This window comes from Carica papaya, chromosome 7 (genome assembly GCF_054855325.1).
Source record: "Carica papaya isolate Zhongbai chromosome 7, ASM5485532v1, whole genome shotgun sequence".
Classification (NCBI taxonomy): Eukaryota; Viridiplantae; Streptophyta; class Magnoliopsida; order Brassicales; family Caricaceae; genus Carica; species Carica papaya.
In genome coordinates this window covers 28,249,837-28,267,053 of record NC_142315.1, presented here as the reverse complement: position 1 = coordinate 28,267,053, position 17,217 = coordinate 28,249,837, and the positions used below count along the sequence as shown (strand labels likewise).

General features: G+C 36.4%; 3 protein-coding genes across 13 annotated transcripts; 2 read left to right on the top strand and 1 right to left on the bottom strand.

Annotated features, from left to right (window-relative positions):
- Positions 1-336: 336 nt before the first annotated feature.
- On the top strand, positions 337-6,676 carry LOC110815674 (translation initiation factor IF3-2, chloroplastic). 6 transcript variants are annotated; one of them, XR_002539882.2, is made up of 11 exons: positions 337-686; positions 771-810; positions 1,023-1,082; positions 1,849-1,901; positions 2,580-2,629; positions 2,842-2,875; positions 3,720-3,792; positions 3,898-3,990; positions 4,842-5,034; positions 5,974-6,089; positions 6,436-6,676. XR_002539882.2 is itself a non-coding variant. In XM_022043571.2 (10 exons), exons 1-9 carry the CDS (start codon positions 403-405, stop codon positions 4,983-4,985), a joined length of 831 nt encoding a protein of 276 aa, XP_021899263.1. In that variant the 5' UTR covers positions 337-402; the 3' UTR covers positions 4,986-5,034; positions 6,436-6,676. The 6 variants fall into 6 exon arrangements, 4 of the variants coding, with proteins under 4 accessions (XP_021899263.1, XP_088062919.1, XP_021899261.1 ...); XR_015813020.1 differs by having other exon boundaries at positions 6,265-6,676; XM_022043571.2 differs by lacking the exon at positions 5,974-6,089.
- Positions 6,677-7,806: 1,130 nt separating this feature from the next.
- IRX3 (Cellulose synthase family protein) lies at positions 7,807-12,653 on the top strand. Its single transcript, XM_088206786.1, has 13 exons — positions 7,807-7,938; positions 8,049-8,244; positions 8,387-8,586; positions 8,702-8,801; positions 9,001-9,112; positions 9,234-9,500; positions 9,646-9,991; positions 10,084-10,347; positions 10,424-10,636; positions 10,724-10,937; positions 11,051-11,250; positions 11,433-11,786; positions 11,875-12,653. The coding sequence occupies exons 1-13, from the start codon at positions 7,864-7,866 to the stop codon at positions 12,454-12,456; spliced, it is 3,123 nt and encodes a 1,040-aa protein (XP_088062912.1). The 5' UTR covers positions 7,807-7,863; the 3' UTR covers positions 12,457-12,653.
- MEF29 (Pentatricopeptide repeat (PPR) superfamily protein) lies at positions 8,913-16,098 on the bottom strand. 6 transcript variants are annotated; one of them, XM_088206788.1, is made up of 4 exons: positions 11,853-16,098; positions 11,024-11,763; positions 10,447-10,644; positions 8,913-10,311 (listed from the first exon to the last, which is right to left on the bottom strand). In XM_088206788.1, exon 1 carries the CDS (start codon positions 16,026-16,028, stop codon positions 13,662-13,664), a length of 2,367 nt encoding a protein of 788 aa, XP_088062914.1. In that variant the 5' UTR covers positions 16,029-16,098; the 3' UTR covers positions 8,913-10,311; positions 10,447-10,644; positions 11,024-11,763; positions 11,853-13,661. The 6 variants fall into 6 exon arrangements, with proteins under 6 accessions (XP_088062914.1, XP_088062916.1, XP_088062915.1 ...); XM_088206790.1 differs by having other exon boundaries at positions 10,447-11,313; positions 11,419-11,763; XM_088206789.1 differs by having other exon boundaries at positions 10,447-11,763; positions 11,853-12,452; positions 13,248-16,098.
- Between the last annotated feature and the right edge of the window lie 1,119 nt (positions 16,099-17,217).

The window sequence follows — 17,217 nt, the reverse complement described above, 5'->3', positions numbered from 1 at the left end:
TATGTTTTCATCTATGATAGTTGGATTATGATTGTTGTGTGTATTCTCCTCATGCTGTGGTTAATCAAATATGAAAGATTTTCTGTTCTTGTTACAATAAGTGGTAATGGAACTGTTTTTCTGTGTGTAATTTTATAATCGAATTAATTTTTATTTAAAAATTATTTATATTATATTATAATTAATAATATAATTTTTATTATTTAAAAATTTTTTATAGTGCTTTTGGACTCGGTTGCTTCGTATATGGTCCAAATGATAATATGGGCTGACCCTAAAACCCGACCCGTCTTAAGCCCAGACTCTACCCTCTCTGTCACGCGCACTCGCTAATTTCTGGTTTGTGGATAAGAAAACCTCCCTCTTTCATATGCGTGGCAGCTCCACCGCAACCTTAACGCCATGGCTGGGATAACCGGCGCTCTCCCTTTCAATCCTCTCTTCTTAAGTCCCGCCAAAACTGCGCCTACTTCATCACTCTCACTCTCCTCCTTCGAATCCAGGCTCTTCGGTTACCACCTCCGTCAAAACAACGTCGCTCCATTTGCTCTCTCCTCTTCTCTCCGCAGCTTCACAACTAGAGCTCGATACGGCGGCGGCTCTCGCTTCTCGGGGTCCGGCGACTCTAGGAGGTCACGGAAAAGCGATTCGGATGACGATCAAGTCCTCGATGTCTCCACTATTAGGTAATTCTCAATGCATTTGATTGTAGTTTGGTTATCTAGGCAAGTCGCGAGTGAATTTGAAGTATTTTTTCTTTGTGGAAATAGGTCAGATTCCGTGAGGCTCATTGATGAAAAGCAGAATATGGTTAGTGGCTTTTAGTTATCTTGCCATAGTTAATTTCCTGTTTGGTACGTAATTGGCTTTAGAATCTTAGTCCTTATTCTTGTTAGTCTGTTAATATGAGTTTTTTGGAGCATCAATTCCTTTTTCCCTTTCTCCCCTACATTCTTTTGGTCTAAGAACCTTGCAGAGGTTTTTATATGTGTTTTCTCCGGTTGAATTTGTTTCTCGTGTAGGTCGGTATTGTTTCTAAAAGTGCAGCTATACAAATGGCGGAAGATGCTGAGCTTGATCTGGTATGCGTTTTACTCCATTTCTGGTTTCTTTTATTATTACTTATTGAGATTTGTTGACTTGTTAATTATTAGCATTATTGAACTCTTTTTATTCTATTTGGTGAGAGGGGAATATTGCATTCTATGCCATTAAAATGATATGTTCACGGTTTATAGAAGTCGGCAAACTTATACGAATACTTGATCTGTGGCTTCAGCTTGTCGTGCTTTTGTATGTATTCTAAGGGAAAGTCTTTTATCTCTTGGGCCTTCAGGTTTTCCAGTTGGTTGATTGGTTATCTGCTGCTCCCTCTATTTTGTTTCTTTCAAAATTCAATGTTGATCTGCCATTTGCAATTTAAAACTGCAGTATGACATGTTCGGGGTTTGAATTTTGACGACATTCAAGTATTAATTGCTAGTATTTTCTTTTATATGGTTAGTTCCTGGAAAAATTCAGGTGAGGCATGAGAAAACAATTACTGATCAATGCTGTTAGAACAAAAGATACTGATATATTCTTAATATTAACTTTATCTTCACCTGTTAACATACTTCTAGATTAAAGAATGCACACCTTATTTTTACAGCATGGTATTTGGTTTGATATCAATACTGGTCCTAGAAGAGTCTTACAGATTTTTTTTTTTTTTTTTTTTTTGAAACTTCTTTTTCATTTCATTTGGAACTGAAGTGGTGAGAGAATGAGGGGTTTCTTGTTATTGCTTCCCTCAAGCATTTTTATCTTGGATGCTACTAAGACATTCTCCTGCTACCTTTTTTTCAGGTGATCTTATCCCCTGATGCTGATCCTCCAGTTGTCAGAATTATGAATTACAGGTATTGTGTACTTATAACAATATTTTAATAACAAATTAAAAGAAGTGTAGTTATATGCCTTTATGTTGCTAGAGAAACAGTCATCCATTTTTTATTTGCTGTGCTTTTTAAGCCTGATTGAACAAGTCTATGAAGGGTGTGTTGTTTCCTCTGTTTTTTGCATGGTTGCTATGTTATATGTCAAATCCTGGTTATAGAAACATCTGGAATATTGAGTAACAGTTCACCTCTTTTGCATAAGGCTGTTGTTTTTTAACATCAAAACCTTGCTCTAAGGTTTTTACAAGTGACAGCCTGTTATTTTCTTTTGTGATTTGAATTTCCAGCGACTCCAACCAATTGATTATGTGGTGTCTATTTCATAATTTCACCCTTGCCTTTATGTCTATTCAAACAGTCATGAGGCTGTGGCTTCTGTTAGCTATTCCCTTATGTGGAAACTCTGAACTCTGGTTGTGTTTTACATTTTATACATATCTCACTCAAGTACAAGTATGTTAGCCATTTTAGGTTCTGATTCCTTTTGATAAGTTAGTTTAATGATTTGAAATCCTTGTAAACATGTTAAGGTTTTGAACAGAAAATTTCGTCAATGCTTTTTAACACCAATTTCTTGTGAAATACTATATTTGTTTTGTGTCTTAAGAGTTTGTTTATACTTGCTTTTACATTTTTCAGCAAATACAGATATGAGCAGCAAAAGAAGAAAAAAGAACAGCAGAAAAAAAGTACTGGTGACTCTTCTCTACTAAATTTTACTTACAGGAAGTGCTAAATATGTAGCCCTTTTGGCAGGGACAGAACATTGTCTCTGCTAGGCTTCACTCTTCACCTGCAAAGAGTTCTTCGATTTGGCACTTTCCTCTTATATACTCTTTTCTTTTCGTATATTCTTAACTGTTAGAAAGAAAGGTAACTTACATGTGACCTTGCATGTCAGCCAGCCGTGTGGTTTTAAAGGAGCTCAAAATGGGGTAAGATAATTTCATTTGCTTTTCTTCATTTTGTTTCTCCTCGATTTCCATTCTCACTTTGTTAATTTTGTTTTACTCTTATGCTTATTAATAGCTGTTATTCATGCTTTCCTCTCATGTGAAGTTTCATTCTAAAGAGGTAGTGGCAGCATGGAGAAATAGAGATGGAAAAAATCTTAGTATAGAGATTATTATTATAAGTTTCTTTATATATTGTCATAATTTTATGCTATTATAGGAAATTCAGCATTAGGAATTTGACTATAACTTAGGCATTTTATTTACTGTTACTTTTATCTTCCAAATTCTGTTAAAAATGGTTTAAGTGAATCTCACGAATTGTCCCTACTTTAATTATGTTGGAGACTTGTAGAGTTCACTCCTGGTTAGATTGCTACTCTAGTTATGTCAGGGATATAATACTGAAGATATTTTTGCCAAAGTTCTGTGTTATGGTTAAAGTTGGAACTATTTACTGATACCTGAATGCTAAAAGTCTAATTGGGTCTCTTTGCTACCTAGGCTGCTATTTCGGATATTAGGATTTTGATCTTCCAACTCTCCACCAGGGATTTTATAAATATCAGGATGCTGCAAGGCTGTTTGTAGCTTTCAGCATAAAGCTTATGAAAGATGCTATAAAATGTTTACTTTGTACGAATTATACCTTTGTCACATTAGATTAATTTTGCAACTTCCATTACTTTAAAGATGCAAATTTTAACGTTTGGTTTATCATACATTTAATTTTCTACCATATCAGAAGCTAACATATCAAAACATAGTGAGTGATTATTCAGTATACTTACTGCTCTTTGAATTACTTTTGTTAATTTTGTGACAGTTACAATATCGATGAGCATGATTATTCTGTGCGTTTGAAAGCGGCACGGAAGTTTTTGAAAGATGGTGACAAGGTAGCTTATGGTATCAGAAGTTCCTGTTGCCTTTTGTATATCAACATAAATATGCAATTGTCTGCTTCTTATTTTATTGGATTTAATTGTATCAACTGGCTTCAGGTTAAAGTGATAGTGAACATGAAAGGGCGGGAAAATGAGTTCAGAAACATTGCTATTGAGCTCATTAGACGTTTCCAGAATGATATTGGGGAGGTATTCATATTCTTTAGTATTGCATATAATAAATAACAATATAAAGTTAGGTCCAAGTTCATGATGATTTGTTTCTTGATATGTTGAAGAATTGGTTTCTTATATCAAATCGCACAGTTGGCTAATGTTTGGCTGTAACTAATTCTGGGGCATCTCTGTAATGTTTTTTTTTTCCTGGAATAGGCTGGGCCATAGAAAACAATTGGTTCATAGATAGTATAACTTGCTCAAAATGCAGAAGGTTTTCCTGAGATTGCCAAAAAGCTATGGTTCTGTTTTGTATCAGAAAATTTCCTGTTTCCCTTCTTATTTGAAGGAGATTTTCCATTTTTAAAAACAAAAAAAAATTGTACATTTCGTTTAGCAAAAGAAAAATAGTTTTATCAGAAACTTTGCTTCCAATTCAGAAATCATTCTTATAAAAAAAATCCGGATCTTTTTTAATACAACACTGAAAATGTTATCTGAAACTAGAACCTCTAAAGTCTTTGATAATGATTTAATTAAGGTTTCTATTTTTCTGGTTAGTTCCAATAGTGTTTTGCAAATATTTTTTTTTGAGAAAAGATATTTTGTCTGCTAATAAACCCATAGAAAAAAGTATTGAGTATCTTTGGCTGATAAATAGAACAGTTCTGTAGTAGGGATTCATTGTTCCCTTTTTGTTTTGTTTTTGTGGACTTAGAATTGACTGAGATATCTTCTGGTTTGGTCATTTGTGCATAATTTTCCTGGGCTAAATGTGATATCAATACATGCAAATTCCTGGTTTTGTTCTGACCGAATTTTTTTATATTTTTTCACCCTAACCTGTGTATTCACCAGACTTAATATCATGCTTCTGTCTGTAGCTTGCAACTGAGGAGAGCAAAAACTTCAGGGATAGAAACTTGTTCATAGTTTTGGTTCCAAATAAAGCTGTTCTACAGAAACCTCAAGAACCACCAAAGAAAAAGAATAACGCAGCCATAAATGAAGTATCAGCAGGAGTCTGAGTGCATCAGGTAGATTAAAGAGGGCTTCTAATAGTGGAACATCTGGCAGGTGATCTCTCTTTATGCTTCTTCGATGGGGTTTTGGATCTTTAAATTCTGTATAGCCATGAGTGTATACAACCTACATATTTATCGCAGTTCTAATAACAGAAAGAGCTTTTTTAGATGTGGTAGTAGCATTTGATAGGCTGTTGGTAAGTATCACAAGCTTTTAGGTTCCTTTCTCCCTCTCAACCTTATTTTCTTAGAGTTTCCCTTTCCATTCTTGGAACTAAATTAGGATTTCATGAGGGACAAGAGACTCTGTGAGAACAAAAATTAATGTTATTATTCTTATTGTTTGACAGTATGATGTTTGTGGAGATTGAGATACCCTATTTGATGGCAAAATTCATCCTGATGAATCAAATGGGACCAACGGATTTTCCCTTTGGGATGAATGGACCAGAAGTCCAGAACATTAGGATGTTGTTCAATAATTGAGGCAATCTATATTGTGAAATGCTTAACTAATAAGTGAAAAACGTGATTTATTATTATATATTAACCCCTCATATGACCTTATGCTGAAACTAATAGTAAGAATGAAAAACTATCAAGATTTGAAACTATGCCTAGAACTCTAATATATGTTAAATAATTGATGTAGTTGATTTTCTATGAACTTAGGCTATATTTGAAACAAGCTCAGAAGATTTGTAGAATTTATTTGCAAATTTCTGTTTTAGCTCAACTAGGGGAAGATATATAATCTATTAAAATGGTAAGAAATTGTTCTCGTAGAGAATTTCATGTGCGATTAGAGCAATGTATTATAAATCCTATCAGAATTGATGGAATTTAGCATCTGTTATTTTCATTTCATTTAGAACTCCTAAGGATTTAGTTTTTGTAATTATTTTCAGGGGTTAATTTCACTATCTTCTTCTTGAAATAAACGTAGATTTGTAAATTAACTCTAAAATTTTTGATTTGTCTCCAAATGTAGCTTTAAAGTGATAGTGAAGAGCCCAATACATTATTTATGCAACAAAAATGAGAATTTTACTTGGAATTAGACGCTGAATTATGTTCGGGGAAGGGGGTTAAATGATGTTGCAAGAGGTACTTTTTCACCCTTCACATGTTGCCTGTTATTGTGATGGTTGTGCTAGAAATTAAAGTTGAATTCTCTTCAACTCTGAATAATGATAATATATGGTGATACGGAAGAAGCTGTAAACTATGCCATCGGCAGAAGACTGATAAATCAGAAAGCCGAAAATGGTGCATGTTTCAGGATATTTGCTTGTAGAGTTCAAATGGGTATATATGAGGAAGTTTGGAAAACAACACTGTCTGGAGATGGAGAGACTTTAACTTACACACCTAACGATGGGAACATCACTTGGGTTTCAAGTTCTTACATTCTAAGCATACTGCCTCACGTGTTGTTTTATTTCTTGTACAGCCATAACAACCCACCTGCAGAAAGCAAAGCTTTCAGGTTCTATGCCATTATAGGTGTTATGGCTAGCAGAATGGTCCTACTCCTGCGTAGAAACAGATTGCATGTGCTACATGGGAATTTCTACATAGATTTATTTTTCGTTCTTAACAGTTTTGTAATTAATGCATGTTACATATATATATATATATGTATATATATTTGTTTGCCAAAAGTTTTTGGAAAAGAATCAAATTTATCATCACTTATAACCATGTCTTAATATTGTTCTTCATTTGCCAGGAAACTCTTGCATATTTGCAGAGAAAAAAGTTCCGCGTTCGAATTTTAATTTCTTATATTATATTAAATAATAGATTGTATTCAAGTTTTTAAAGCTAAGATACATCGTATTTTTAGATACATACGTAGAATCAAATAAAAAAAACGAAACGTTCGGCTCAATGATAGACCTTTCATTTAATCTAATGTTACTAGGTCAGTTGTAGCAAGTAAAATCGAAGGATTAAGTACCATAAGGTATGACTCTTCGATTTATTCGGAGTTATTATATGTTTAAGGTTCAATATTGAAATCATTTATTCGGTGAATGATTTGATCAAAACATTTTTTTTTTACTATTTCGGAAACTAGTTTTTACTATTTCGGAAACTAGAGGACTCATGCAACCCGGATACTGAAAAAAACAAATGTACTCAAATAAAAAGTACTTGTATTTAAGAAATCTCTAAATCTTGTTTCTTTCATTTGGCCAAAGAGGTATTTGGATTGTTTATTTAAGAATTAGTTTTATTCATTGTATGCGATTCGATACATATTTACGTCAATTCAACCAAACAAATATGGGTATGCGCGATTAGAAAATCGTTAACCAAACAAATATAAGAAAACGTGATGAGATATACATACATATATACACGTATATATTATGATTATTTTCACTCACACACATACAAAAAAATTAAAACGGAGTACCCACCTAAAACCCTCAAGTACCCGAAAGGAAAAAAAATAGAAAAGCTTCCTCCTGAGAGTTGATTATAATGATGTAATAACACAAAAAATTACTAATAATACACCAAGAAAAGAGAAATAAAAAATGAAAAGAGCCAAGAAGGAGAAGAGAAAAACATCAAGGTGGTCGTTGAAACCTAAAAAAGTCAGGAGATAGAAGGAAGAAATATATATATATATGTGTGTATATGTATATATGGTGGTTGAAAAAAAAAAAATATTATAGGAAGGAAGCTTTACTTAAAGGCAATGGAGACTCTGCACCCAACTACACCACCCTTAACGTGGACACATTAGGTGAGAGCAGCAGATCAGATACTCATCTTCTCCTACTTCTTTCATTCATAAAACACGATCCTTCTTCTCATTTCATTCCCTCATCACTCCGTTTTTCCCACTTCCCCCCTTCAATCCGCCATGGAAGCCAGTGCTGGTTTAGTCGCTGGGTCTCACAACCGCAATGAGCTTGTCGTCATTCACAACCACGAAGAGGTAAACCACATAAGTATACGAGTAAATATACATATGCATGTATTACATATGTTACGTGGGTGTCGTGTGATTATTTTCTGAGCGTGTTTCTTTTTTGGCGGGTGGTGTAGCCCAAGCCTTTGAAGAATCTGGACGGTCAAGTTTGTGAGATATGTGGCGATGACGTTGGCTTGACGGTGGATGGGGACTTGTTTGTGGCCTGCAACGAGTGTGGTTTTCCTGTGTGCAGGCCATGTTATGAGTATGAGAGAAGGGAAGGGACTCAAATATGTCCCCAGTGCAAGACTAGGTACAAGCGTCTCAAAGGTAATGTATATATAAATCAGAAGAGATATATATATATGTGTGTGTGTGTGTGTGTGTGTGTGTGTGTGTGTGTGTGTGCGCACGTGTGTTTTCGTTTAAATGCCTGTATGTTTGAAGGTGAGATAAATTTTGTAATGTAAAGGGAGCCCACGAGTGGAGGGAGATGAAGATGAAGAGGACATTGATGATATCGAGCACGAGTTCAACATCGAAGATGAGCAGAACACGAACAAGCACCTTGCAGAAGCAATGCTTCATGGCAAGATGAGCTATGGAAGAGGCTACGATGATGATGAAAACTCTCAATTCCCACCAGTCCTAGCTGGCGGACGATCTAGACAAGTAAGAAGAAGAAGAAAAGTGGCCTTGTGTTCAAAACAAGATAAAATTGTTGCTTAATTTCTTGATTCTGATCCAACCAGAAGCTGACTCATGATTTTACATGCAATTTTTGTAGGTGAGTGGAGAATTCCCTGTTGGAAATTATGGCTATGGAGAACAAATGACGTCTTCTTCGGTTCATAAACGAGTGCACCCATATCCAGTATCTGAACCTGGTAATTTAGTAACTATCTACAGACTACAGTAATCAGAAGATAAGTAGAGAATGTTAGAGAATTACTACTTAAAGTTTAACTAAATTATTATGAAATGTTGGAAAATTAACATGATGCCTCAGAGAGATGTAGAATTTCTTGAAAAAAAATTCAATATCTTGGTACATATTTACATTGCATAACATATGAGGAACTGCAGGATGGGATGAAAAGAAAGAGGGAGGATGGAAAGAAAGAATGGATGACCGAAAGCTGCAGCAAGGGAACTTGGGACCTGAACCCGATGATTCAAATGATCCGGACATGGCGATGTAATGCCATATCTATGACCCAAAATTTATCTCCTTTAAAGAGAATGGCAAATCAAATGGATAAAAAAAAAGTCAAGATACTAGCTAACCTTGCATATGCTTTATGTGAAAACTGATACAGGATTGATGAAGCGAGGCAGCCACTGTCAAGAAAAGTGCCTATTGCATCTAGCAAGATCAACCCTTATAGGATGGTTATTGTGGCTCGTCTAGTTATCTTAGCCTTCTTTCTGCGCTACAGAATTCTGAATCCGGTGCATGATGCCATAGGGCTTTGGCTAACATCTGTGATCTGTGAGATCTGGTTTGCCATTTCCTGGATCCTTGACCAGTTTCCCAAATGGTTCCCCATTGATCGTGAGACCTACCTTGACCGTCTTTCCCTCAGGTTTACAAATTTTTCGAGCTATATTTTACTATTGTAGTTATAAGATAGGCCGCCCTCTGGGCTAAGTTGATGTCTGATCAGACTCTTCACTATCTTCCTTGAACAAAACAAAGGTATAATAGTTAACTAGTCGGTGATGATGCAGGTATGAGAGGGAAGGTGAACCGAACTTGCTCGCTCCTGTGGATATCTTTGTCAGTACAGTGGATCCCATGAAGGAACCTCCTCTTGTGACAGCTAACACAGTTTTGTCAATATTAGCCATGGACTATCCAGTTGAAAAGATCTCTTGCTATGTTTCTGATGATGGTGCTTCCATGCTCACCTTTGAATCTCTGTCTGAAACTGCTGAATTTGGTCGGAAGTGGGTGCCCTTCTGCAAAAAGTTTTTGATAGAGCCCCGAGCTCCAGAAATGTACTTTACCTTGAAGGTGGATTACCTCAAGGACAAAGTCCAGCCAACATTTGTTAAGGAGCGTCGAGCAATGAAGGTTAACATAAACTCCATAAAATCTCCTCTCATTACCAAACCTGGTGCTGCTATTCAATTCAACTGAGATGTGTTGTTTCTGGTATTTAACAGAGGGAGTATGAAGAATTCAAGGTCAGGATAAATGCCCTTGTGGCAAAAGCAACAAAGGTTCCTAAAGAGGGGTGGATCATGCAAGATGGGACTCCATGGCCAGGGAACAACACCAAGGATCATCCTGGTATGATTCAGATATTCCTTGGTAGCAGTGGAGGTCACGATGTTGAAGGAAACGAGCTTCCTCGTCTTGTTTATGTGTCTCGTGAGAAAAGACCTGGTTTCCTACATCACAAAAAAGCTGGTGCCATGAATGCCCTGGTAAGAATCATGAACATTGTTTTCAATCTTTTTTTCACACAGAACTCTTTTAACATTTGTTTACATATATTTTCAGATTCGAGTTTCCGGGGTACTTACCAACGCTCCTTTCATGCTGAACTTGGACTGTGACCATTATGTGAACAACAGCAAGGCTGCTAGAGAAGCCATGTGTTTCTTAATGGACCCTCAGATAGGAAAAAAGGTCTGCTATGTTCAGTTCCCTCAAAGATTTGATGGTATTGATAGGCACGACCGTTATGCCAACAGAAATACAGTCTTCTTTGATGTAAGTCACTGAAAAATTATCAAAACAAATGTTGTTATGTAAGAATTAAAGGAAGAGATTAAGTTGAAATTTCATTTAAATTTGCAGATTAACATGAAAGGTCTAGATGGAATTCAAGGTCCTGTATATGTGGGTACTGGCTGTGTATTTAGAAGACAAGCTTTATATGGCTATGAACCTCCGAAGGGGCCCAAGCGCCCGAAGATGGTAAGCTGTGATTGCTGCCCCTGCTTTGGACGCCGCAAGAAGCATAGGAAATATTCTAAGGGCGAACAAAATGGAGAAGCCCCTAGCTTTGAAGGTTTGCTTGATTCTTCAACTTGCTACTTGGACAGTTAAATAGGGAGGCGCTTATCTCTTGAAATTTTCATAACTAAATTTACTTACCTCTCTCAATGAATATGTATGTATCAGTTGGAATGGAGGATGATAAGGAATTATTGATGTCCCAAATGAACTTTGAGAAGAAATTTGGGCAGTCCGCAATTTTTGTGACTTCAACTTTGATGGAAGAAGGTGGGGTTCCTCCTTCCTCTAGCCCTGCAGCTCTACTTAAGGAGGCCATTCATGTGATCAGCTGTGGATATGAAGATAAAACTGAATGGGGGACTGAGGTAATCGCAATAATGACTTAATATTTGCCAACATTCCATTCCCAGATTTCTGATATCTTTAACCTGGATTAAGAGGAATTGTGCTAGGATGTAAATGCAGGATCATATAGTAAACCATGAATGACTCATCATAAACACGAAATTCTAAATCATTTGAAATTCTGTTACTTCTTTATGTGCAGCTGGGTTGGATTTACGGATCAATTACAGAGGATATTCTAACAGGTTTCAAGATGCATTGTCGTGGTTGGAGGTCTATATACTGTATGCCAAAGAGACCCGCATTTAAGGGTTCTGCTCCCATCAACTTGTCTGATCGGCTCAACCAAGTGCTTCGATGGGCACTTGGATCTGTTGAAATCTTCTTTAGTCGCCACAGTCCTGTTTGGTATGGCTACAAGGGAGGCAATCTCAAGTGGCTAGAGAGATTTGCATATGTGAATACTACTATTTACCCTTTTACCTCTGTACCTCTCCTTGCTTACTGCCTCCTCCCTGCTATCTGCCTGCTTACTGATAAATTCATCATGCCATCTGTAAGTAAAACAATTCTTGTTTTCACTAGATGAAATTAAATGAATTCTGCATATAAATAAACTTACTCCGGCTTCAATCCCAATGCAGATAAGTACATTGGCAAGTCTCTTCTTCATTGCCCTCTTTGTTTCAATCTTTGCTACCGGTATCCTTGAGATGAAGTGGAGTGGAGTGGGAATTGAAGAATGGTGGAGAAACGAGCAATTCTGGGTCATTGGTGGTATTTCAGCTCATCTCTTTGCCGTTGTTCAAGGTCTTCTCAAGGTTTTGGCCGGTATTGATACAAACTTCACTGTTACCTCAAAGCAAACCGATGATGAGGAATTTGGGGAACTGTATGCTTTCAAATGGACAACACTTCTTATCCCTCCAACAACCGTGTTGATCATAAACCTTGTTGGTGTTGTTGCTGGGATCTCAGATGCCATAAACAACGGTTACCAATCATGGGGACCTCTGTTTGGGAAACTATTCTTTTCTTTCTGGGTGATTGTGCATCTCTATCCATTCCTTAAAGGTCTTATGGGAAGACAGAACAGGACACCCACCATCGTTGTTATATGGTCTGTGCTCTTGGCTTCCATCTTCTCCTTGCTGTGGGTCAGGATCGATCCATTCGTACTCAAAACCAAGGGACCTGACACTACGCAGTGTGGCATCAATTGCTGAAAAGAAGAAAAAGTACTTTGTTTTGCTTCTTTCTAATTGCATCTCTACAAAGGATGCATTTGCTTTCTTGTCTCTACAAGCAGTATCGATTGTCATGTATATGATGAACCAACAACAGGGTGATGCACAAGAAAGAATAAACCTAGAGTGAAAATTTTTTGTCCAGCAATACTAAATACCCATTGTTTTACTTGTCATATGTATAGCTTTAATTGCGTTATGAATTCATGCCAACGTGAATGAATTTAGCTTGTAAAAGAACAAGACTTCTCTTTCAAATTGTGCCTTATGTTTGGATTTTGTAGCAACCACTTTTTCAAATTAGCTAGATCCTAACATCTTTATTCTTTAATTTGAATATATAAATCTCCCACCCAAACAAAACAAGAACCCTAAGTTTCAGGGAAAGCGTGGTGGTGTTTTATCAACTATTTTCTCCTAGGAGGATCAAGAACACCAATGTGCATCAAGTGTTCTGTGAATCCCCAACTTTGACCCTGCGTGTAAACCTTCAAAATAGTAAGAGTTGAGGATTGAAATTCAGGCAAAATCATTATCCATGAAGAGGAAGATTAACACGATATTGTCAGCTTTTGTCAATCACCCTTATTCACAGACCAAACTGATAGGACATTTATTTGAAAGTCATGCTCTTAACAATGAGATAGCAATATTTTGCTCTGAATTGGAAAAAAAAAATTTCCTGATAATATCTACGCATTATAACTTACATATGTACACCTAATTTATGATTTTGAATGAGGTTTGACCACAAGTAAGATTTGGGTTACCTGTTGGAGCTAAAAATTATTAAGCAAAACATGAATAGGGGAGTAGAATTCTGAATCCCTTCCCAATGAAATGAATGATTGCAGTTTGACCCCGTAGAGCCTGTTCCTAACTGTTTTCCAGATGACTCAAATGGACAAACTGTTGATGGTGGTGATATGTGGGCCATGTCATTTATTACAGATCTTCTCAGTGGAAGGGAAGGAATCAATGAGGAAGCAGTGTTGACATCTGCCTCAACAAGGCTGCATATTTTAGTAACTGCACAAGAAGTTCCCTTCTGATTTGTTCAACTTTCCATGACCATTTCCTTTTTATGATCTTGGAAGTAGGCACGAAGGTCCAACAGATAAAACACAGGAAGTTGTGAGGCTTCGCCGCTTGTTTTTCATCTGAACCCTTGAGTCAAGAATGTTTCACCAGTAGTCTCCGCAAGAACAGATGCCATCTTGAAAATGATGGAATCGATTAGCATCCCTGACCACAATGATTCTCTCTGTAACTTTGGATATAAATTTGGTTGCAATATGGCAATCTAAACAAACTCGGAGGTTCTTAATGATCCTAATTTCAGTTCCAGGTTCGGTGGCTATGAGGCCAAAAGCAATAGCCAGTTTCTCGCTATGAACCTTCACCATTAACTCCTTCTCTTCCTCCTCCACATCATGCAAAGCTGTGACAGTTTCAGTCTGAAATCCAGCCTCTCTCATTTTTCCCATCAGTTTCTCAAGCATTGCATAGATTTCAGTGGCCCGTGGATGGGATTGGTCTCCAGATGTAAAGACATGTGGCCTATCACCAATTTCAATTAGGGTACATCCAGGAGTCTTTCCCAGTTTTCTCCTCTTGATTACTTGTCGGATAGAGGCAGCCTGTGGATAGTTCCTCTCAGCTGAGTATATGTTAGAGAGTAAGATATAGTGTCCTACACTTTCTGGATCCAGTTCAAATAGTCTTTCAGAAGCTACACGGGCTAAGTTAGTGTCTTTATGAATCATGCAAGCACCAAGTAACGCGCCCCAAACAGGAGGACCTGGCTCTACTGGCATTCTATTTATAAATGCCAAGGCTTTCTTTAACTGTCCGGCTCGGCCAAATATGTCAACCATACAGGCATAATGCTCAGGTAAAGGTTCAAAGCCATGATCATGGATCATAGAGTGGAAAATCCCATCTCCTTCTTTCACCAAACCAGCATGACTGCAAGCATACAAGAGAGAGAGGTAAGTAACTGCAGTTGGTGGAACATCAGAATGCAACATCTCAGAAAAGATTTTAAGTGCTTCTTGGCCATGCCCATGGAGGCCATAACCTGAAATCATGGCATTCCAAGTTACCACATTCTTATTCACCATTGAGTCAAATAATTTCCGAGCCTCCACAATGCTTCCACATTTTGCATACATGTCAACTAGTGCAGTTGAGACATATATGTTAGACTCAAAATTCTTGCTCTTAACTAAGCTATGTACCCATTTCCCCAAACTTAGAGCTCCAAGCTGAGCACAGGCTGAAAGAATACATGTAACTGTAACAGGGTTCGGGTCTACTTCTGATATCTGCATTTCCCGGAAAAGAGAAATTGCTGGCTCTGTCAATCCATTCTGTGTGTAACCAGAAATCATGGCATTCCAAGAGGCCAGACTTTTATTCCTAGACTCATCAAAAAGCTTCTTAGCAGATTCAATCTCATTTAATCTACTATATACAGTGGTCAGAGCAGTTGAAATAGAAGAATGAGAAACAATTCCAAACTTCGCACAAAAACCATGAATGCAACAAGTAGGAAATAAATAACGACAGGGAAAAAACACCGGTATCAATCCTACAACAGTGGCAGAATTGATTTTCTTTCCAGAAGCAAGCAATTCCTTGAACAGCCTGAAGGAAAGCTCTGTCTTACCATTACAAGTATACCCAGAAATCATTGCATTGCAAGATATCAAATCTGGCATTGCAATCTCTTCAAACAATGAACTTGCAGCCTCAATCTCCCTACACTTAGAATACAATGAAATGAAGCCTGTAAGCACAAAAATATGGGAGTGTAAACCAATCTTCATGGCCAAACATTGAATCCCCATCCCAATTCTCAACTCTTGCAACTCTGCCACAGCTGTAAGCACTGCTGCCAGAGTCCTAGAATCCAATGGTGTAGCACCACGCTTAAACATATCCATAAAAACACGAATTGATTCTTCGAATAAACAATTATTAGCCAATCCAGATATCATTGTATTCCATAAAACCGTATCTCTGTCCGGCATTCTGTCAAACACCTTCCGTGCTAATTCCACCCTCCAAAATTTGAAGTAAAAATCAATTACCGACGACCCAACAAACAGATCCATTCCATACCCAGCAACAACCACTTGCCCATGTAGCATGAGACCCACTCTCTCATCCGCCAGACTCGACGACGAAGCCATAGTGAAGGCATAAGTGAAGTTGTCGGGCTTGAGATCCGGGCATCTCCTGAGGTGGGTAAAGAGCGAAATCGAGGAAAGAGAGGATTCATTGTTGGAGAAGCCACGAATAAGGACGTTGAAGAGGAAGATGTCGGGGTTTCGGACGGAGAGAAAGAGGCGACGCGCGTAGCACATGGCGCTGAGATCAGAGAGCTTGTGGGTGAGTTTGGTGACCAATGCAAGATCATTTTGGAAGCCATGAATGGTGATTTGAGCGTGGGTTTGGGTAAGGTGGGAGAGAGCCGCGGCTCTGCTGAGTAGATCAAGGAAGAAGCTTTTGTTTCGTGGGGTATAAGAGATTGCAGTCGTTAACATCTGTGTTTGTTTTAGGGTTCATTCCGTAACCGTTTGTGACCGTTCTTTAATTTAAAAAAACGGCGGGAAATCCTTCCTGATTTCTGAACAGATGATTACGAGTCAATTTTATTAAAAAAAATTAAAAAAAAAATTTAAGCATTCATTTTTTGTTTAATTTAATTTTGATAATTTAAAATAAAAAATATTAAATTACATAGAAATCTACAAATAGAATTCTAAGTACATGAAATAAAAGGGTCGATATATAAAAATTAAAATATATAGAGATCGATTCTAAAAAAGCTACTTCATCCGTATTTATTCAAATTAAATTAAATTTTTAATTAAATTTATTTATCTCATCCTAAATTTTTAAGGACAAATCCAAAATAAGTTTCTAATTTATAACATTTTCTGTTCACGTATTTTTTTTTTGTCTATCTATTTGCAGACACCGATAATAATTTATTTAAATTTCAAAGTCAGTTATTAGAAATGTTATCTCATAGCTCTCTAAATATAATGTGCTTCAATCACAAAAATTACATTTAAACATAAATCCAAACCCAAAATTTTGGGCTTTTAAAATGTTAAAATCTCAGAAATATAATTCACAGTTTTATAGATAAACATATATTAAATTTTAGTTTTATTTGATTTTATAATAGCATTGCAGTGCATTTTTGAGTGAATTTATTAGAAAACTCATGATTCTTTTTTTTTTTTTCTTAATTCAAACAAATAAATTATGTTTTACATGATATTTTCTCCAAATTTTATACTATAATTTATTGCAGTTCTCGAAAATTACATTGATTGATGAAAGAGTCGTATCAGATTGATAGATACTCATGCAAATTGTGTTTTTTTTTTTTTTTGTATTTGTTGAAGTTTTTAGAACCATGAGCTATATATATATATTGCCGTCGGCAAGTTTTAGAAGAAATTAAATACAGACTCTTGAATAAAAATTTATAGTTTTCAGAATTCAGACGTGGTGAGTGATGGTCTAGATCGTATTATGTTACTTTATTGAATTTTAATGTTATGATATTTTCAGTTGTAGTATTTTAGGTCTTCAAGAACTCAGTGAATATATCAAGAAAATTACTTTGAAAAAAACAATCAATTGTAGAGATTTGATATTTCAAAAAATTCAAACACCTTTTTTTTTTTTTAATATATAAATATATGTATGTATGTATTT

What these genes read in the sequence shown, in the direction of transcription:
- LOC110815674 (XM_022043571.2), top strand. Translation starts at nt 403, where the DNA reads ATGGCTGGGATAACCGGCGCTCTCCCTTTCAATCCTCTCTTCTTAAGT. An exon ending in AAGATGCTGAGCTTGATCTG is followed by an intron (nt 1,083 to 1,848) that starts GTATGCGTTTTA and finishes CCTTTTTTTCAG; the next exon opens with GTGATCTTATCCCCTGATGC. An exon ending in TTAAAGGAGCTCAAAATGGG is followed by an intron (nt 2,876 to 3,719) that starts GTAAGATAATTT and finishes ATTTTGTGACAG; the next exon opens with TTACAATATCGATGAGCATG.
- IRX3 (XM_088206786.1), top strand. Translation starts at nt 7,864, where the DNA reads ATGGAAGCCAGTGCTGGTTTAGTCGCTGGGTCTCACAACCGCAATGAG. An exon ending in CTGGTGCCATGAATGCCCTG is followed by an intron (nt 10,348 to 10,423) that starts GTAAGAATCATG and finishes ATATATTTTCAG; the next exon opens with ATTCGAGTTTCCGGGGTACT. An exon ending in GAAATACAGTCTTCTTTGAT is followed by an intron (nt 10,637 to 10,723) that starts GTAAGTCACTGA and finishes TTAAATTTGCAG; the next exon opens with ATTAACATGAAAGGTCTAGA.
- MEF29 (XM_088206792.1), bottom strand. Translation starts at nt 16,028, where the DNA reads ATGTTAACGACTGCAATCTCTTATACCCCACGAAACAAAAGCTTCTTC.